Genomic DNA, 22,429 nt, shown 5'->3' with positions numbered 1-22,429 from the left:
TGCAGAGCGCCACAGCATTGTCCCCAATCACTGCAGAGCGCCACAGTATTGTACCCCAATCACTGCAGAGTGCCACAGCATTGTCCCCCAATGATTGCAGAGCGCCACAGCATTGTCCCCCAATGGTTGCAGAGCGCCACAGCATTGTCCCCCAATGATTGCAGAGTGCCACAGCATTGTCCCCCAATGATTGCAGAGTGCCACAGCATTGTCCCCCAATGATTGCAGAGCGCCACAGCATTGTCCCCCAATGATTGCAGAGCGCCACAGCATTGTCCCCCAATGATTGCAGAGCGCCACAGCATTGTCCCCCAATGATTGCAGAGCGCCACAGCATTGTACCCCAATGATTGCAGAGCGCCACAGCATTGTCCCCCATTTATTGCAGAGTGCCACAGCATTGTCCCCCAATTATTGCAGAGCGCCACAGCATTGTCCCCCAATTATTGCAGAGCGCCACAGCATTGTACCCCAATGATTGCAGAGCGCCACAGCATTGTCCCCCAATGATTGCAGAGTGCCACAGCATTGTCCCCCAATGATTGCAGAGTGCCACAGCATTGTCCCCCAATGATTGCAGAGCGCCACAGCATTGTCCCCCAATGATTGCAGAGCGCCACAGCATTGTCCCCCAATGATTGCAGAGCGCCACAGCATTGTCCCCCAATGATTGCAGAGCGCCACAACATTGTCCCCCAATTATTGCAGAGCGCCCACAGCATTGTCCCCCAATGATTGCAAAGTGCCCACAGCATTGTCCCCCAGTTATTGCAAAGCGCCACAGCATTGTCCCCCAATGATTGCAGAGCGCCACAGCATTGTACCCCAATGATTGCAGAGCGCCACAGCTTTGTCCCCCAATGATTGCAGAGTGCCAGCATTGTCCCCCAATGATTGCAGAGCGCCACAGCATTGTCCCCCAATGATTGCAGAGCGCCACAGCATTGTCCCCCAATGATTGCAGAGCGCCACAACATTGTCCCCCAATGATTGCAGAGTGCCAGCATTGTCCCCCAATTATTGCAGAGCGCCACAGCATTGTACCCCAATGATTGCAGAGTGCCACAGCATTGTCCCCCAATGATTGCAGAGTGCCAGCATTGTCCCCCAATGATTGCAGAGTGCCACAGCATTGTCCCCCAATTATTGCAGAGTGCCACAGCATTGTCCCCCAATTATTGCAGAGTGCCACAGCATTGTACCCCAATGATTGCAGAGCGCCACAGCATTGTCCCCCAATGATTGCAGAGTGCCACAGCATTGTCCCCCAATGATTGCAGAGTGCCACAGCATTGTCCCCCAATTATTGCAGAGTGCCACAGCATTGTACCCCAATGATTGCAGAGCGCCACAGCATTGTCCCCCAATGATTGCAGAGTGCCACAGCATTGTCCCCCAATGATTGCAGAGTGCCAGCATTGTCCCCCAATGATTGCAGAGTGCCACAGCATTGTCCCCCAATGATTGCAGAGTGCCACAGCATTGTACCCCAATGATTGCAGAGCGCCACAGCATTGTCCCCCAATGATTGCAGAGTGCCACAGCATTGTACCCCAATGATTGCAGAGTGCCACAGCTTTGTCCCCCAATGATTGCAGAGTGCCACAGCTTTGTCCCCCAATGATTGCAGAGTGCCACAGCATTGTCCCCCAATGATTGCAGAGTGCCACAGCATTGTCCCCCAATGATTGCAGAGTGCCAGCATTGTCCCCCAATGATTGCAGAGTGCCAGCATTGTACCCCAATGATTGCAGAGCGCCACAGCATTGTCCCCCAATGATTGCAGAGTGCCACAGCATTGTCCCCCAATGATTGCAGAGTGCCACAGCATTGTACCCCAATGATTGCAGAGCGCCACAGCATTGTCCCCCAATGATTGCAGAGTGCCAGCATTGTACCCCAATGATTGCAGAGCGCCACAGCTTTGTCCCCCAATGATTGCAGAGTGCCAGCATTGTCCCCCAATGATTGCAGAGTGCCACAGCATTGTCCCCCAATGATTGCAGAGCGCCACAGCTCACTTACCGGTGGTGATCGAGTCTTCTCTTCCAGTCCAGATGACCTGCACTCCTCTGGAGACGCTGCGCGGCTGCGGCCTGGTGAGGTGACTGCCTGGTCGGGTCGTCCGTCTCTCTGAAGCCGATTCCGGTGTCCGGTCTGCTCTCCGAGTCTCCGCTGACTCTGAGTCCGCTCCGCTCTGCTGTGCCCATCCGTCCACCGCACTGACTCGTGACTGACGTACGCGACGTCAGCGGGGTCACGGGTCAGCATCGGATGTCCTGGATGATGATTGGTCCAGGCTGGAGACTGGACCAATCACAGCCAGGACATTCCGAAAGTGGGGGTTTCCTAGCGCTGTACCCTGCGCCCAGGTTACGCCCCAGAAGGCAGCCAATCGGCGCCTCTTCTGGGTCGTAAACCCCACCCCCCCACAGCCTCCACATAGGCCGGCGAACACAATTTTTTTTTTTTTGAAAACTTTATAGATTTTTTGTAATTTTTTTTTTTTTTAATTTTTTTTTTCTTTTCTTTTTTTAGGGGGGGGGCGGCGCCCTGGCGCCCCCTATGCACAGGCCGCCACTGGTTCATTGGATGAGCCGAATATATACTCCTCCAAAAAATGAATCACTTTCTAGCTTAAAACCTAAATGATATCTGTTTTAATAATCTAAACTTTGTCTCTTTCCCTTCCCCCTCCCCTCCCCTCACCCCCCCCCACATTCCCCCCCCCCCCCCTGCACCTCCTGATACTCAATATTGGGTTCCCAGTAATTACTCCCACTCCCAGTTTGATGGTGTTTATCATACAGAATATCTAGTGTTTGTGTTTGGAACCCTGTTGATGCTTCCTTATGGAAAATGTTTGTAACATCTGTATTATCTCTTTATTGTTTAAAAAATGTAAATAAAGATTTAAAAAAAAAAAAAAAAAAAAAAACCTAGGCTTCGACTCTGCAGTCACACAAAAATACATTAACTTTTCCTTGTTAAAGCAAATTCTGTATATAAAAGAGCTCAGTGGTAGTTTCAGTTACAATATTATAGCCACATTATAATCAGCAGGGATCTGGATTATGTGAATTATTATTATTATTATTATTATTATTATTTTTGAAAAGCCACATTATAATCAGCAGGGATCTGGATTATGTGAATTATTATTATTATTATTATTATTATTATTTTTGAAAAGCCACATTATAATCAGCAGGGATCTGGATTGTGTGAATTATTTTTGTTTGTATTTTTTTTTTTTTTTTTTGGAAAAGCCACATTATAATCAGCAGGGATCTGGATTATGTGAATTATTATTTATTTATTTATTTTTATGAAAACTTTACAGTTAAATACACGTTTTTTAAATTCTTGAAAGCTGAGTACTGTTATTTGTCCTTTTTTTTCCAACTTTGTGCAATCAGATTACGATGCATATCATTGTAAACACATGCTTATGTTTTAGGAAATAGACCGCTGGATTTCAAATGATTGTACTTGCACAGGAAAAGGCCTACACCCCATCTACAATTGCCTATTCATATCCATATAATCTCAGCCAGCCTGGGACTTGACGTTAACTCCTTAGAAAGCAGGCAAGAAGACAGATCTGAATAGCTTGGTCTGTAAAGAATTATTACATATTAAGTTATATGAATAATTATCACTTATTAGTTTTCATACTGTATGTCAGTGTCATTGGGTACTTATATTATTAATCAGAAGATATTCATTACCTTTATAGTAATTTACCAATGTGTAAACTATTTATAGTGGTTCTAAAGTCTGAAGGTTTTTTACCTTAATGCATTCTATGCATGAAAGTAAAAAGCCTTCAGTGTGAAGCCCCCCCTAAACTCACCGATCCAGCGATGTGCGCGAGAGCAGAACCTCTCCTGGGTCTCTGCCTCCTCTTGGCCATTGGCTCCCGCTGCTGTTAATCACAGCCAGTGAGGAAGAAGCAGAGGGTGGGGCTGAGCCGCGCTTTGTGTGTCTAATAAACACACAGAGGTGGCTCAGGAGTGAGCACCAATGAGTGCCTCCAGAGCAAGTAGCTTGCTTTGGGGGCACTCAGCAGGGGGAGAGGCTAGGGACCCCAGCAGGGGACCCAAGAAGAGGAGGATCGAAGCTGCTCTGTGCAAAACCGCTGCACAGAGGAGGTAAGTATAACATGTTTGTTATTTTAAAAAAAAAAAAGCTGAACCTTTAGAAACCCCTTAAAGCTAATTAGTGAATTTAAACCAATTTCAGTTTTAAATCCTGTAGTCTATTTATTAAGCCTGTGCATTAGCCTGAAACAATCCAAAAGACAACTTTTCATTGATATACAGCACAACAACATAAAGTAATAATTTATTGTCATCAGGCATTACACATTATTGCTTACAAAGATATACACTATATTGTCAAAAGTATCGGGATGCCTGCCTTTACACGCACATCCCAACCTCAGCACTACCTGCATGGAGTTTGCATGTTCTCCCTGTGCCTGTGTGGATTTTCTCTGGGTATTCCAGTTTCCTCCCACACTCCAAAGACATGCTGGTAGGTAAATCGGCTCTTATACACTATATTTTCAAAAGTATTGGGACACCTGCCTTTACGTGCACATGAACTTTAATGGCATCCCAGTCTAGTCTGTAGGGTTCAAGATTGAGTTGGCCCACCCTCTGCATCTATAGCAGCTTCAACTCTCCAGGGAATGCTGTCCATAAGATTTAGGAGTGTGTCTAATGTTTGACCATTCTTCCAGAAGTGCATTTGTGAGGTCAGGCACTGATGTTGGACAAGAAGGACTGGTTCACAGTCTCCACTCTAATTCACCCCAAAAGTGTTTTATTGGGTTGAGATCAGGACTCTGATGCAGACCAGTCAAGTTCCTCGACCCCAAACTCTCCCATCCATGTCTTTATGGAGCTTGCTTTGTACACTGTTGCTCAGTCATGTTAAAACAGAAAGGGGCCATCCCCAAACTGTTCCCACAAAGTTGGGAGCATGAAATTGTCCAAAATGCTGATGCCTTAAGGTTATGCTAAAGCCTTAGGAGTTCCCTTAACTGGAACTAAGGGACCAAGCCCAACCCCTGAAAAACAACAACAAAACACAAATCCCTCCACCAAATTATATGGACAAGTGCACAATGCAAGGTCCTTAAAGACATGGATGAGGGAGTTTGGGGTGGAGGAACTTGACTGGCCTGCAGAGTCATGACCTCAACCAGATAGAACACCTTTGGGAGGAATTAGAGCAGAGAATGTGAGCCAGGCCTTCTCGTCCAACATCAGTGCCTGACTTCACAAATGCTCTTCTGGAAGAATGATCAATCATTCCCATAGACACACTCCTAAACCTTGTGAACAGCATCCCCAGAAGAGTTGAAGCTGTTATAGCTGCAATGGGTGGGCCAACTCAATATTGAACCCTATGGACTAAGACTGGGATGCCATTCAAGCTCATGTGCGTGTAAAGACAGGTGTCCCAATACTTTTGACAATATAGTATATAAGGGCCCCAGTTTTCATGCTGATTTAGTATCAAACAGGTGATGCCACAGGTGATGGATATTTACACTTTTTGTGTAACTAAATCTGCAATAAATCTGATCTTGTTGGCCTAGCATGGCTAATTCTATCTGAATTCTTTACCTTGTTTTGATCACAGACCTTAAGGCCCTATCACAGGGGTGCACTTTTGCCGCACTTAAAACGCACCTTTTAAGCGCAACAAAACCACGCAAAAATTTTCCCCATTTAAACCCTCTGTAATTATTTAAATCAACCAGTACAGGTTGAACTGGATGAACTGGTGTCTTTATTAAACCTTACCAACTATGTAACTAAAATGTATACTGCAAAATGCAAAACGCATACCACATTTTTCAGCGCACCAGTGTGAACGGGCTGTAATTAATCGCCCAGTATTTTCCAATATTATTTTTGCCACACGTGATTATTAACAATATGACATAAATATAATATGACATAAATATATGAATAGCTAAGAACAGAACAAAGAAAGTCATAAAGATTTTATTATTTTTATTTATATAAAAAAAAAATAATCACACTTACGAAGCTAGCTCTAACTAGTAAAATTGTTGCTGTTTTTGTACAATCAACACATGGAATAGAGAGGTACAGACAATGACAATGTTACTTGCAAGTCATTGGACATTTCATGTCGGTTTCTCCACTTTGATGCCTTCATGCAGAGAATTCTGTTTCAAATATTTTAACTAATCAGAGATTAAGGGCTATAGATAAAACCAATTAGGAACCCCTGTTCTAGTCCTTGGTCTGTAGTACCTGATAAAGAAATATTGTAATTTGTAACCACTTGCAGTCTATGAGCTTTGTATTCTTTTTTTTCCTGGTCCCCAGCTTCCATAAAAAAGTGGTTTGGGTGGCTGTAAATTTGCCTGGTCACTTTTACAGTTCTGTGCGCAACAGTGCAGTTCTCCGATCTGTTCTGCGATGAGTGAACATGGAAGTGCTGAGCTCTGAGCCTTTCTGGGTTCACAGCTTTCGAAATCCCTGCCGAAATGCCGGGTGTACAGCCCAAACAAGCACAGTCCTGTGTTTGATCAGCTGCAGTGGCAGTGGGGGAGATATTAGGGGTGTAATAGAACCCGGATGTCTACATAAAAAGAGCCTGTCACTTGCAAATGCTATTACATAGGGGGATTGTTAGCCCCCTTGGAATAGCAATAAAGTTATATGTAAAATAAAAAAGTGTAAAAAAATGTAAATTATATATAAAAAAATGTAAATAAAAAAAAAAAAAATTAAACCACAACCCCATCACCCTGCACACACATACAAATGCAAATTGGTATTGCTGCTAATGTTGGAGTGACAGCAATTATTCTAAGGTCATCATTCACTTTTAACTCTAAATTGATGACTTTTAAAAAGCCTTTTGAAACGTTGCCTATGGACAATTTGGGGTGCTCTAGTTTTTTTGCCATTTTAAGGGTGTGTATAATTTTAAGACTTGAAATGTTTTAGTATCTACTTACTCAGTGTAACCCCATCTTTCATATTTTATCAAAATTGGGAATTATACAGTGTTTGTGTGCATTAAAATGATATTAGGGTATTTTTTTTACTGAAAATAGGCGATTGATAAACAGCTGCACAAATATGAAGTAACATAAAATTGCAACAACTACCATTCTATGCTATAGATTATATTATTATAATTGTTTGGGGATTTGAAGCCATTTTCTGTCAAAAAATACAGATTTCAACATGTGTGTGAAAAAAAATCACAAAATTGCCCCTAACGTGAAGTTGTTAAACATCAGCTAATTTTACACAGTGGATTCTTTAGTAAAATGCTAAACACAAAACTCTGTTAAACATCAGTTCATTTTACACAGTGGATTCTTTAGTAAAATGCTAAACACAAAACTCTACTTACTGAGATGATCTCAAGTACTTCAACTTTGCTGACTTCACCGTTCCTATCCACGTCAAACAAAGAAAATGCCCATTCTAACTTAAGGCTGGTTTTCCCTGAAGAGGTTAGATGAAGTGCAATGATGTACTCTCGGAAGTCAAGGGTGCCATCATCATTTGTGTCGAAGCTACGGAAAACATGCCTTGCGTATGTCTTCGGGTCCGAATTGGGGAAGAAATTGGCGTAGATCTTCTCAAAGTCTGGGCGTGTTATTTTGCCATCTGGACATTGTTTCTTAAAACTTTCATACCAGTTGAAAAGCTCGTCCTCTGAATACTTTGTGTTCAATTTCAGGTCTTCAAGGATTTCTTTTGAAAGGGCTCCACTTTTTGTGTTCCCCATGGTCGTTGTGATACCTTACACTATGTTAACCAGTGGCTGCAGTAAGAAAATAAATATCTTCAAACTTCTGCTACTTCTGCTGGGCTTAACTGAAGTAGATATGTCAAGAATGCCTAATTCTCCTTTTATAGATTCTTAAGTGACTTATTACATCAGAGATTGAAAATCCAGCCCCTTCTTCTACACCTTTTAGAAGTGCCTTGGTAAAGGGCTTAGTGATACCTATATCTTTTTAATGAAGGGAGATTTCAGCCCTGAGCAGATTTAGTCATGTCTTTAATTTCCGCCATATGCTCTCTGTCTATATCCTTTCCTCCTCTCCGTAGCTACACTAAATTGTAGGCCACAACAAATCACCAGATTTTTTTCAGTATCGGTATATCTGGAACTTTTCTTTATCTTGCTTTGTATCTGTATTCATTAACCTAAATATATGCATAGTAAAGCACGTAGATGTTTGTATGTACCAGCATAATTGAACAGGACTGTAGCTGGAAAATCCTGTGAGCCTATTAGTCTATAAGTATTTACCAGTACTGTCTTTACACTGACCAGAAAGTTCAACTTCAACTTAAAGGGTGTATCTTCTCAGAACTGAAATAAATGTTGGGAGGTTTAATTATTTAACAGGTTCTAACATATTTCTGTGACTCCTGTGGAAAGTCTTTGCACCTGGACCCTTGTCTTTACCCACATTCTGGTGGCATCAAAGATGGGTCTGACTCTCAAGGCTGGTTATGTGCAAAAGGAGGAGGGAGACTTCCTTACCTGTCTTTTTCATGACTGGAGAGAGGAGAAGGCAGAGCTTTTAACGTCTGTGAAAGGAGCATTCTGTTTGTAAATCAAAAGCCAACATTTTTGGATAGAAAAAGGAATGTTTATTAGGCCCGGAGCCTGAAACAGCACTTTAATCTTTTAGCCTGTTACAGTGGAAGCGGTAATAGTGGCTACATTTAGGCCACATGCACACGAGAATTTTTATTTTTTTTTTACAGTAAAAGTCTGCAGAATATACAGTTCGGTATAAAAGTACAAAAGCAAAGGAAAAAGGATTTACGTACAAGGAATAAGCTACCCTGTAACAACAGTATCTCATATTCACAAAGAAAGGTAAGGCCAGTAAGCCCAATGTATAGTGCAATATCATAACGTAATAATATTACAGACAATATTAACACAAACTGAAGGTAAATGGGAATGTACAACCAGCAGCAAGAAGGGGGGGAAGAAAGGGAAGGGCAAGGTCATAGGCAGCATAAAATCCTACAGTACAAGTAAAAAAAATAGAAACACAGCAGGGAATGTAGCACACGGTGTCACCCTGTGCATCAACCCAACAGTTCCAAATTTTATCAGATTTATGTGGGCAGTTCCTACTAGCATATGCCAGTTTACACAGGGGGAGAGTATCATTAATAGCTGTTTTCCATCTGCTCACAGTGGGGGGGGGGGGGGGGGGGTTGAGGGAGACTTCCAACGGAGAAGAATCTCACTACCTGTGTAATATGCCATGTAGAAAACAAAAAGTCGTGTGTACCTGTCAGGCAGCACCTCTTTCACCAGACCCAACAACCAAATGATTGGATCCAAAAGAAGGTGAAAGATCACCTACATTGTTAACATTGTTAACTACATTGTTAACACTCATAGTTACATAGTTACATAGTTACATAGTTAGTGAGGCTGAAAAAAGACACAAGTCCATCCAGTTCAACCTATGATGTGTGTGTGTGTTTGCTTTTAACCGTACATTGTATACCCCTGTATGTTGTGGTCTTTAAGGTGTCCATCCAATAGTTTTTTGAAACTATCAAGGCTCCCCGCTGATACGACTGCTTGCGAAAGAGAATTCCACATCCTTACCGCTCTTACAGTGAAGAACCCCTTACGCACTTTAAGGTTAAACCGCCTTTCCTCAAGTTTTAGTGAGTGGCCACGTGTCTTATTGTATTCCCTTACTCTGAATAGTTTGTTCCTTATGCTAGGGTCGCCAGTACAGTATTTGTACATTGATATCATATCCCCCCTCAATCGTCTCTTCTCCAGAGAGAATAAGTTCAGTGCTTGTAGTCTTTCCTCATAGCTGATGTCCTCCATTCCCCTAATTATTTTTGTTGCCCTTCTCTGGACTTTCTCCAGTTCCAGCACATCCTTCCTGAGGACCGGTGCCCAGAACTGGACAGCATACTCCAGATGTGGCCGGACCAGAGTTTTGTAGAGTGGAAGAATAATCTCTTTATTTCTGGAGTGAATCCCCTTTTTTATACAACCCAGTATTCTGTTGGCTTTGCTTGCAGCGGCTTGGCATTGCATGCCACTTCCAAGCCTGTTGTCTACCAGTACCCCCAGGTCCCTTTCCATCCTAGACTCACCCAGAGGTTCCCCCCCTAGTGAGTAGCTTGCTTTCTGGTTACTGGCCCCCAAGTGCATTACTTTACATTTTTCTACATTAAATCTCATCTGCCATGTAGTTGCCCACCCCATTATTTTGTTCAGGTCTGCTTGCAAGATTTCCACATCCTGCATAGAAGATATTGGCATGCCTAATTTAGTATCATCTGCAAATACTGAGATTGTACTAGATATCCCCTCCTCTAGATCATTTATGAATAAATTAAACAGGATTGGTCCCAGGACAGAACCCTGGGGGACCCCACTTTCCACACCCGCCCAATCAGAGTACTCCCCATTAATCACCACCCTCTGGACTCTCCCCTGGAGCCAGTTCTCTATCCAGGTACTCACCTTATGATCCATACCTACCTTCCTTAGTTTGTACAGTAAGCGTTTGTGGGGAACGGTGTCAAAGGCCTTTGCAAAGTCCAGATACACCACATCCACAGGCTTACCTTTATCTAAGTGGCAGCTCACTTCATCGTAGAAGGTTAATAGATTGGTTTGGCATGAACGATTTTTCATGAATCCATGCTGATTACTACTTATAATACCGTTTTCATTACTAAGGTCTTGTATGTGGTCCCTTATCATCCCCTCCAAAATTTTGCAGACTACTGATGTTAGGCTGACCGGCCTATAGTTACCCGGGATATATCTCGGCCCCTTTTTAAATATTGGTACCACGTTGGCTTCCATTCCAATAATGTTGTATAATAGGGCATGACCAAAAAAACATGAAAATAAGTACCCATTTCCACGCCACAATGAGAGCAAATATCTAAGGACTCAGGATACATAAGGGAAAGTCACTGGGGTATATAATAAACATGATAGAGGAATTTCAGCTGAAGAAACCGATCTCTAGAGGAAATCATAGTTTTTAGAAATCAAAGCACGCAATCTTTATAGTCATCATCCATCAGGGAGTTAATATCAGCTCGCCATTTGTTATAAAGATCAGTCATTTGGGTAGGGTTAAGGGAATCAATTGAGAATAAAGTGCCGTTAGCGGTTTAGAGAGGTCTTCCGAAGACAACAGCTGTTCTAAGGGGTCAAGAGGTCAGTATGAGGGACTTGTGCAGTATGTCGCAATTGGAGAAATCAGAAAAACACATGATTGGGCAATTGATAACAGTCTCGCATCGTATTAAACGACAGAAGGAAACCCTGTGGCATAATATGCTTGAGTAGTGTAATTTCGTGTCTGGCCCATAGGGAAGGATCTGCGTTTGTGTGGAAATGTGAAAGACTGGGATTGCCCCACAGGGGAGTAAACACTGGAATTTTTACAGCTGCTTCTAGGGGCACCTGGTGTTTTGTTTTTTACATGCCCGAAAATATCGGACGATATCGGCCGATACCGATATCCGATGACCAAAATATCGGTATCGGCATTAAAAAACATTATATCAGTCTATCACTAATTGCCATGGAACCTCTTCTGGTGGAGAGATAAAGTAGTCGACAAATTGGCCATGTATGGCTATGTAAGATCTCCTTGCTCGCACTCTGCTGTACTGGACAGAGGGCAGGTGGAACTCTTCCTCTTCATCAAGGTTAATGCCCTCCTTATCTCAGACAATATTATGCAGAATGCATCAGGCCTGAATTACTAACTCAGCTTTGTCAAGGCTTAGTTGCAAGGGTGTTTGGAAAACACGCCATTTACTGGACAATGTGCAAGGCACCTCAGTTGGTAGTTAAAGATACTCTTCTTATCATCCAGATTACTTCTAACATAAGGCCTAAGCAGATATTGAGAAAGTGCGAAGGCCTCATCTGCAACAAGCACGGAAGGTAGGTCTGGTCCTTCTGTTCCAGGCAGAGGCTGATCAGACGTTATGTTGAATTATCCTTCTTGCAGTCTTTCACCCATTACAGACTCTCTCTGGAATCAAAACTGCTGCCATATGCCCCAATGTCCACAGCTATAAAGTTATAATTGCTATCACAGATAGCCATAAGGACAAATGAGATAAGGACAAATGAGAAATATTTTTTGTAATTATGAAATCTTGACCCCGGACCTGGAGGCTTTTGGATACGGATATGCATTCGAATTGGAAGGTTTACCTATATATATATATAGATATATATATATACACACACACATATATATTTTAATGGTCTCATGGCGGACAATTTTCTATATTTATATAGTAGACCATAACAAAAAAAAAATAAAAATTAATAATTGAATGACTTCTTACCTCAACGTTCATCTGCAGGTACACACCTTCTCATGGTAAAATGTCTTTGCTGCAGCCATGGGTGCAGCTTGTCTAGTAAGTAGTCAAATGTGGCTATGGTCATCCTGGTGAAGTTGAAAAACATTGTAGGATACTGTTGGAGATAACCATAGTGCACAGCCACAAAACCTTTAGAAGGCCGCTTTAGTAGTATGGGATGGGTCCAAAATCTACAACATCTCCTAGCCACAATCTTCTTTTTCTTGCTCTCCTTTCCCCACACATAGCCAAATATGACAAATAATGTCACGCTGTCCCAAATATTGTCTGAAGTTAGCACACACAAGGACACAGCAAGCACAAGTCACTGATAACTACAATGCAACGTAGGAGGAGCAATGCTTTCTGAGTAATAAAAGCCTGAAAAACTGATGTAAAGGGATAGATACGGATATGAATGGATGTAAATGGGTTAATCCATGGATGTTAACGGATGTTAATGGAACAGGAGACGGATGTAAATGAAGATTAACAGAACTGCAACGGATGATAGTTGATACTTTTTAACGTGGCTAAACTGACGATGCCCCTGTGAAAGAGGTCTTACTATTAATTAACTGCAGCAAAGAAAAATCACACCTTCTTCCCTGCCAGACACATCTGTGCTGAGTAGCAGACCTGTCTAAATCTCAAGACTGGATGGGCAGAAATAAAAATCCTTCAGTAGCTGAAACAGCTATGTATATTATCTGTGTGTTTAGTTGTTTGCCTAGAGTTTGGCTTTAAAGCAGGCCCAAGCTCAAATGTTAAAGTGATTGCAAAGCTTTAACTTTTTTTAATAATAAAATAACAAACATGTTTTATTTACCTGTCTGTTCAATGCTTTTGCACAGAGCAGCCCGATCCTCCTCTCGGCCCCGCCCCCACTTCTTTGTCACAGGATTTGATTGACAACAGAAGGAGTCAATGGCTTCCACTGCTATCAATTTGCCCAGTGAGGAGGGAGAGAGCGGAGAGAGACGTTGCTCTCATTCACAACGCCAGATCAAGATCAGTGTAAGGGGGGGGGGGGGGGGGGTGAGAGGTCCTGCAGCACAGAAGGTTTTTTTTTTTACCTTAACCACTTAAGGTCCGGAAGGTTTTACTCCCTTAATGACCAGGCCATCTTTTGCTACACAGACCTGCGTTACTTTAACTGACAATTGCGATGCTGTCCCCAAATACAATTGATGTTCTTTTTTCTCACAAATAGAGCTTTTTTTTGGTGGTATTTGATCACCTCTGCAATTTTTATTTTTTGCGCTATAAACAAAAAAAGGGCGACAGTTCTGAAAAAAAAAACAATATTTTTTTACTTTCTGCTATATAACATTCCCAATACAAAAAAAAATAAAAAGTCTAATTTTTTTCCTCACTGTAGGCCAATATGTATTCTGCTACATATTTTTGGTAAAAAAAAAAAAAATCCCAATAAGTGTAAATTGATCGGTTTGCGCAAAGGGTATCGCGTCTACAAACTAGGGGAAAGATTTACGTCATTTTTATTTATTTATTTTTTTAATAGTAATGGCGGTGATCAGTGATTTTTAGCGGGACTGCGACATTGAGTCGGACAGATCGGACACCTAACTGACACTTTTGAGGGGACCAGTCACATTACTACAGTAATCAGTGCTAAAAATATGCACTTTTACTGTACTAATGAGACAGGAAGAGGGGTTACCACCAGGGGCAATCATTTAAAGGGGATGCTTTCCAACTGTGTGGGTGATTTACTTACTGGATGAACACAGAGACCTGTGTTCCTAAATGGGAGTAACACAGGATCCCTGTGTTCATCACTGACAGAACAGCTGTCTGCTGTGTTTACTTCGGCAGACCACCATTCTATATCCATTGGAAGCAATCGGGGGTGCCCGGTGGACATCACGCCCGCTGGACCCGCTGGTGAGCTCCCCCTCTAGCCTTTTGGCACATGCGCGCGTCCCTGGCAGCGCCCGCGCGGGCCCCCACTAACTGCTGCACGAAACAATGTACATGTTCTGTTCTCACTACACGTATGCCCCAGGTGTGTGCAGCTCAACATACAGCTAAACCTTTAATCCTGCAATAACCAGTCCTTTTGTAACTTAAGGCTTTATTCCAGAGATAGAATAGTGGTCACATGAACAGGTTACAAGTCAGAATGGATATGCGAATAGGATTGTGAATAGAGGTGAAACTGTAAATAAACATATAAAGGCATATAATCAGTATACAAACATAAACAATATATACATTTAGTATATAACTGACAGTTCATAGGCATACCAGCGATGCTTCAAAGGGGGGTTCAGGAATCTTCCCACAGCAACTTCAGATGCTGTCTGCTTCTTCCTGAGGTAAATCTAAATGGAGATTCTCTCAGAGAGGGGTGGAACTAATCCAGCAATAGAGAACAGGAAGTACCATAAAGTACTGTACAACAGTCTATGTCACAGTGGCATCTTGTGGACCATATTGGTATTACAAGTTCCAATAGAATTAATTATTTCCTTATGCTGGAGGCATGACACTCCCCGCCTGGTATCATCAGATACCACTATTTATTCCTCAGATGATAACAGCAAGATCGGTTCAGAAACTGGTCTGAGGAACAACTTTGTCTCCTTGATTCTCTGGATCTTGACTTCCACTTTACATGGGAGTGATGGTGTGATACAATCAAGTGAGCGATGTGGTGGTGACCAGGAACTGTTAGAGGGATTCTCTCTTCTGACTCTAGGTTGGCTTGCTTTAGACGACCACCTACCCTAAGTAGTCCATTTTGATCAAGGAACGGGTCAAGTTTTCTCAGGGCACTGTCTCTAGGGATAGGTTTTCCGTTCAAGATACAGTCAATCTCCTTAGCATAGGCTTCATGCTTTACAGTGCGGATGATAAGATCCTGAGACTGCTGTAGTTCTAATACTGAACTGATCTTTTGACAATGGTGCCATCCCTTGCGGTCGCAGCTGTTTGAGTCACCTTTAAAGGAGCGAGCTATATGGATAAGACAAGAAATAGCTCGAACAAGTGTCTTCCATTTTGAGAATCTGGTAAATCTGTCAGATTTAAGCTGACAACCTGAAGTTGCAGTATGAAATGTTGAGATCTCAGGACGGATGTCAGTATCTGAGTCTGGATCTACTAGTTCAATCGTGTCACTTTTAGGAAAGGTTTGTTCTGCATCGTACAAGAATGCAGGTCCAGTAAACCATGTTGTGTCTTTCAGGTTACATGCAGCAACAGCTCTTGTAGCATGGTCTGCAGGGTTGTAGTCAGTAGGTACATAGTGCCATTGTGTTGGACTAGTGGATCTCCTAATCCTCAACACTCTGTTGTTGACATAAACATAAAAACGTCTGGTTTCATTGTAGATGTAGCCTAGAACTACCTTGCTGTCTGTGTAGAGTTGAACATCCTTGAGGTCAATGTCCATCTCTGAGGCTATTAACTCTGCTAGTTCAACAGCTAGTACTGCAGCACAAAGTTCTAGCCTAGGTATAGTGTGCTCAGGGTGTGGAGCAAGCTTTGCTTTGCCCATGATGAATCCTACGTGGCATCGTGCTGTAGTGTCAACAGTCCTTAGGTAGGCCACAGCAGCTATTGCCTTGACAGAAGCATCACAGAATATGCAAAGGTTTTGACTCTGTATCTCTGTAGAAGGTACAGGAGCATATGGGTGTGAAACATGGAGATCAGATAAGACTGATAGAGAGTCCCTCCACTCTACCCAAGAGTTCCTCTTATCAAGGGGTAGTGGGGCATCCCAAACGGATGTTTCACGAATCAAGTCTCTAAGTAAGTCTTTGCCTTGAATTGTAACCGGTGCCGCAAATCCTAATGGATCGTACAGGCTATTGATTGTAGACAAGACACCTCTGCGAGTGAAGGGTCTTTCTTCTCCATTTACTTGGAAGGTAAAGGAATTGGATTTCAAGTCCCAAAGTAGACCTAGACTTCATAGTACAGGTAAAGAGTCTGTACCCAGATCTAAGTCCTTTAGATCACTGGAATGGTCTTGGGCGGGGAAAGCTTCCATTATGTCTTTGCTGTTAGAAGCAATCTTGTGAAGCCTGAGATTGGAACAAGCAAGCATTTCCTGTGCTCTTTTAAGAAGACAGATTGCAGACTCACTGGACAGTAAGGATTTTAAACAGTCATCCACATAAAAGTCTTTCTCTACGAATTGTCTTGCATCTGAGCCAAACTCAAGTTCACCTTCTTGGGCGGAATGTCTGAGTCCGTAGATAGCGACTGCAGGTGAAGAGCTATTGCCAAAGATGTGTACCCTCATGCGATACTCTGAGATATCTTTTGAAGGATCATTGTCTTGGAACCAAAGGAACCTTAGGAAGTTCCTGTCTTCCTCTCTGACCAAGAAACAATGGAACATCTGCTGGATGTCAGCTATGAAGGCAATAGAATCTTTGCGGAAGCGTAAGAGCACTCCCAGGAGTTTGTTGTTAAGGTCTGGGCCTGTCAAGAGGACATCGTTTAAGGAGATACCCTTGTATTTGGCACTAGAGTCAAACACTACTCTAATTTGACCTGGCTTTTTAGGATGGTACACTCCGAATATAGGGAGATACCAACACTCTTCAGAGTGTTTAGGGGTGGGAGCCACCTCGGCATGACCGTTCTCAAAGATCTTCCCCATGAAAGAAAAGAAATGTTCCTTCATCTCTGGCTTTCTTTGTAAATTACGTTTAAGGGAAGCAAAACGTTGTAACGCTTGTTCTTTGTTATTGGGTAAGTGTTGTCTCTGTGGTCTGAAGGGAAGAGGTGCGACCCAGCTGTTTGTGCTGTCTTTGACTAGACCTTGCTCCATTAATTCTAAGAAGAGTTTGTCTTCAATAGACATTGCCACACGATTGTCATCTTTAGTTCTCGGAAAGACTGTGCACCCTAAATGGTCTTGGTCACTGTCACAGGCGAAGTTGTCACTAGTGAGGCTTGTGAAGGGACAAGATGAGTGGGTGGCGTAGGCTGATTCCTTAACAAGGAAATGGTTATGGCATGGCTGGAAAAGAGAGGGACGTCCATTCTCTAGGGTATTTGTGAGCAGGCTGCTAACGGAGTTAGGTTTGTGCACGCTTCCTAGACAGACATCTCCTATGATGACCCATCCGAGGTCTAACTTCTGAGCATAAGGAGCGTTATTGGGACCATTAATCTGAGCTCTTGATTTGTGGGCTTGTAAGATATCTCTCCCGAGGAGTAGGATAATCTGAGCCTGAGGATCAAGTTCTAGTATCAGATGTGCTATGCGTTTCAAGTGTGGATGATGAGCAGCTACATCTGGTGTAGGAATTTCAGATCTGTGATCAAGGATCTGATTGCATTCGATAAGAGCTGGCAAAGACAAGCGTGATCGCCCATCGATGGACTCGATTTGGTAGCCGGATGCTCTCCTACCGGCCATCTCCACTATTCCTGCACAAGTTTTTAAGGAGTAGGGAATGCTGGGGCCTTTAATGCCGAACATGTCAAAGAAGGTTGAGCTGGCTAATGACTTGTTACTTTGTTCATCCAGGATTCCGTAAAGCTTAATAGCTTTGTCTTTTTGGCCTGCTGGGTAGACTCTGACTAGGCAGATTTTGGAGCAGGACCTACCACCTATGGCTCCTTTGCAGATATCTGTACATTGTGAAGTGACCTCTGGTGTAGTTGTGGTGGTGTGCTCCTCCTCCCCGCCGTGCTCACTAGTGCTGAGGGTGTGTTGTAAAGTCCATGGAGCTGGCCCAGGATGTAACCCTGTGTTGTGATCTGAGCTGTCACATTCTGTGCATTTCAAACTGACCTTACAGTCCTTGGCGAGATGGGATGTTGAAGAGCAGCACCTGTAGCAGATGTGGTTCTCCTTGAGGAAGGCTTTGCGGTCCTGCAGGGTTTTCTCTCTGAAGGCTCTGCATTTTAGGAGAGTATGTGGCTTCCGATGCAAGGGACACTGCTTACCAGGATCGTTGACCTTTGCCTCTGAGTTAGAGAAGTTGACAGACCTGTGAAAGGAACCTGGAGGAGACACGTTAGTTTTGTGTACTGCTACTGGAGGTTTGCGAGGGTTAAGTCCCACAGGAGCAGCACACAACAGCGTAAAATCAAAACTTGGATCATTTCTTGTTTTGGCTTGCTGGCACACAAAGTCCACAAAAACAGAAAAAGGAGGGAATGGAACATCATGCTGTCTTTTATATCGTGATCCGTGTGTAATCCACTGCTCTTGCAAGTTATAGGGTAACTTTTGCACAATGGGGTTGACACCTCAGGCTGTGTCAAGGAATGCAAGTCCTTGTAAGTCTCCCTCGGATTTAGCTACTTGAAGTTCCATTAGCAAGTCACTTAACTCTCTAAGTTTATGGTAGGCTTTGCTAGGTATTCTGGGAAAGTTATCAAGTCTTTTGAATAATGCATTTTCTACTACTTCTGCTGAACCATAACACTCATCAAGTCTATCCCAAATTGTTCTAAGACCAGTGTCTGGGTAGTTTATATTTATTGTCCTGATTCGCCTGGCATGCTCGGCAGACTCATTTCCAAGCCATTTGATCAGGAGATCTATCTCTTCGCTGCAAGATAGGCCTAAGTCTCTGATAGTGTTTTGAAAGGATGACCGCCAGGCTCTTTAGTTTTCAGGGCGGTCATTAAACTTTTCAAGTCATTTGGTGACTAACTCGCGTCGGGCAAAGAACCTTGCAAAGTCTATGGTGGCTTGGTTAGCCTGTTGTGTGTTGTCATGGTAAGATGGCTGTGTAGTCATACCTTTTGCTGGCACCAAGCTGTCCTCTTATGTACCGTTCTGGCTTGGGCGTTGGTTCTGGAGGGCGATTAGAAGGTGATTCTATTATCGCACTTATGGGGAGTCTGTCGTAGGAGACGTCACTTTGTACGGATTTCTCCCGTTTGCAGGCTTGGGGCTTGTCACTGACTTGCGGCAGTACCGTGGAGTGTCTTTGGCTTGTCTCTTTGACATCATCTTTGACACTGCTTGTTTTAAAGTGTTGATTGATGTAATCTGAAGTTTGTTGTAGAGAATTTGAAGTTTCAGCTGCTGGATCGAGAATATTGCTGCGTCTGCTGCATTCACTTCTTGGGTATACAGCTAATTCTAAGGCCTCTGCTTCAGCTATGGCTGCTGCTACTTCCTTCTCTACAGTCAGTTTCTCTAGGGCTACTTCTAGGACGGCCTCCTCTGCCTCTTTTTTTATCCTCACTTTCTCCTGTTTAAAGGCTGCTCGGGCCTTGGCGGCTTCAGCTTTCGCACGTGCTATGGCGAGTGCACTGCTTGAGGAGGAAGATCTAGAGGAGCCGGAAACTCGGGACCTTGTCTTGAGTGAGGATGACTGGCTATGTGACATGTCGCTTGCAGGAATGCTTGACTGTGTAGAGACTGCTGTATTGCATATGCAGATGACTGCGCTGGCAGAGTAGCAGGCCTCTGTATAGTCTCTGTCCTAAATCCCACTTGCTGGATAGCCGCTGTTTCACTGTTCTGTTCTCACTACACGTATGCCCCAGGCGTGTGCAGCTCAACATACAGCTAAACCTTTAATCATGCAATAACTTTTGTAACTTAAGGCTTTATTCCAGAGATAGAATAGTGGTCACATGAACAGGTTACAAGTCAGAATGGATATGCGAATAGGATTGTGAATAGAGGTGAAACTGTAAATAAACATATAAAGGCATATAATCAGTATACAAACATAAACAATATATACATTGAGTATATAACTGACAGTTCATAGGCATACCAGCGATGCTTCAAAGGGGGGTTCAGGAATCTTCCCACAGCAACCTCAGATGCTGTCTGCTCCTTCCTGAGGTAAATCTAAATGGAGATTCTCTCAGAGAGGGGTGGAACTAATCCAGCAATAGAGAACAGGAAGTACCATAAAGTACTGTACAACAGTCTATGTCACAGTGGCATCTTGTGGACCATATTGGTATTACAAGTTCCAATAGAATTAATTATTTCCTTATGCTGGAGGCATGACAGTACAGGTACGTTGTTTCACGTAACAGAGCCGACCTGGGTACAGCGGCTGGTCGGTAAGTGGTTAATGCAAAGAATGATGAAAAGTTTAGGATTTAGAACCCCTTGCTTGGATGAATAAATAAAATAGCAGATCTGAAATACTTATCTTTTCTGGTATTATTTTTTTACATTGCAGCCTGTAAAGCATTGTGCCTGCAATCAGCAGATAGGCAGACAGTTACTGAACTGCAGGAAGAATCAATGAACTACAAGAGCGCCTACCAACACCCTAGCAGTTAATTGAGAACTGCAAGCCTTCTGCAACGGTGGTCAGCGGTGGTACTCGAAGTTCATTCACTTACATCACTCTGTGAATGAATGCCGCGGCCTTGTAGGCAGAGTCCTGCACAGCCATGAAGTTTTTAAATTTTGACAGTAGATGTGGGGAGAAGGTCCCCCGCTTGCTGTCACGGGGGGGGGGGGGAGGGAAGGGTAGTGTGGGTAGGTGCTGTACTGTAACATGTTGCACCCTAAACATGGGTGTAACGTGTAACATGTAACATGTTATAAAGGTAAACTTGTCCTTTAAACCATGGGTGGTCCTGCAAGCACTGACTGAGCCAGGTTGAAAATGATCATGTGAGCTGAAAAAAATATCTACGGGAATATAGGAAACAAAATGAGGACTACCTCATTAACAAAAAAGAAGTTTAAGATATAAGAGATTGAGAACAAGTAAGGAATTTAATTGAAAAAAAAAAAAACACCCGCGTCTTCTGATAATTAGACTGGTTTTGATGATCAGATTTACAGCAGTAAAGTTAATAAAGACAGAAATGAAAATTAAAAAAACATTCATAAATATATGAAACTAAACATAGGGAATAGTGTGGACCATAATGTAAGAGATAAATAAACAGATTCATCTAATAAAGGTAAAAGTTCTCATCTAAAAGTTCTAAAAATGAATACAATTAATACTGATGAAAATTTTCTTAGGTGGACCTAGAGATGTAAAATTTCTGAAAATTTTGAAGCCATGGGGAAAAAATAGTTTTTTTTCCTGTTTTCTTTTCTGGAAAAAAATGGAAATTGTGGAAAAATTTAAAAAAAAAAAACAGTGTGGAGTAGTTTTATAAATTGAAAGTCCCTGTGTTACACTGGGAAGGTGAAATGCAGTATATATATAGAAAAGTATTATGCTTGAAATAAAAGTACAGCTTGTTCAGTAAATAAACTAAACTTGCTTTTAAAAATGTTCTATTTTTATTTTCTATTTTTTATTACAAATTGACTAACAAGTATATGTTAAGAACATTTTAACTATACATGAGAACAGGTGCCCATCCTGCTTTCCCTTATATTAACCACTTGCCGACCGCCCCACGCAGATTCACTGCGGCAGGGTGGCTCGGTTGAGCATAATCACGTAGATCTACGTGATTATGTGCCGCGCTCCCACTGTGATTAGACGTAGCAGAAGGCAGACCGCGGGAGGAGCGGGCTCGATCGCCGCCCGCTACCCGCCTCCCGCGATCTTCGGCTAGACTGACAGGAGAGCCGCCTGAAATGTAAACAATGCAAGACGGCTCTCCTGTCAGAGAGGCAGGGAACGATTGTGTAATTCAGCTTAGCTGAATCACAGATTTCCCTCTGCCTTTGTTCAATCTATCCCCCTACAGTTAGAAAGCACATATAGGGAACACATTTAACCCCTTGATCACCCCTAGTGTTAACCCCTTCCCTGCCAGTGTCATTTATAAAGGAACAGTGAATATAATTTAGCACTGATCACTGTATTAATGTCACTGGTCTCCAAAATGTGTCATTTATTGTCAGATTTATCTGCCGCAATGCCGCAGTCCCGATAAAAATCCTTGATCGCCGCCATTACTAATAAAAAAAAATAATAAAAAGTCCAAAAATCTATCCCATAGTTTGTAAACACTATAACTTTTGCACAAACCAATTATTATGCGCTTTTTTGGGAAACTCTTTTTTTTTTACCAGGATGTAGCAGAATAAAAATTGGCCTAAACTGATTAAA

At 42.7% G+C, this 22,429-nt stretch overlaps 1 protein-coding gene across 1 annotated transcript in view; it reads right to left on the bottom strand.

Moving 5' to 3' along the window:
- LOC309567791 (visinin-like) overlaps window positions 1-7,881 on the bottom strand; it is a 60,093-nt gene extending 52,212 nt beyond the window's left edge. Inside the window, exon 1 of the mRNA XM_082273240.1 lies at window positions 7,417-7,881. Within this exon, the coding sequence (XP_082129366.1) occupies window positions 7,417-7,797 (381 nt within the window). The 5' untranslated portion in view covers window positions 7,798-7,881. The remainder of the gene's footprint in view (window positions 1-7,416) is intronic.
- Window positions 7,882-22,429: the final 14,548 nt, after the last annotated feature.

The sequence above is a fragment of the Pelophylax lessonae genome, assembly GCF_965119305.1.
Source record: "Pelophylax lessonae genome assembly, chromosome: 12".
NCBI lineage: Eukaryota > Metazoa > Chordata > Amphibia > Anura > Ranidae > Pelophylax > Pelophylax lessonae.
Note: the sequence above shows the minus strand (reverse complement) of the source record. Positions and strands in the feature narration are given on the sequence as shown.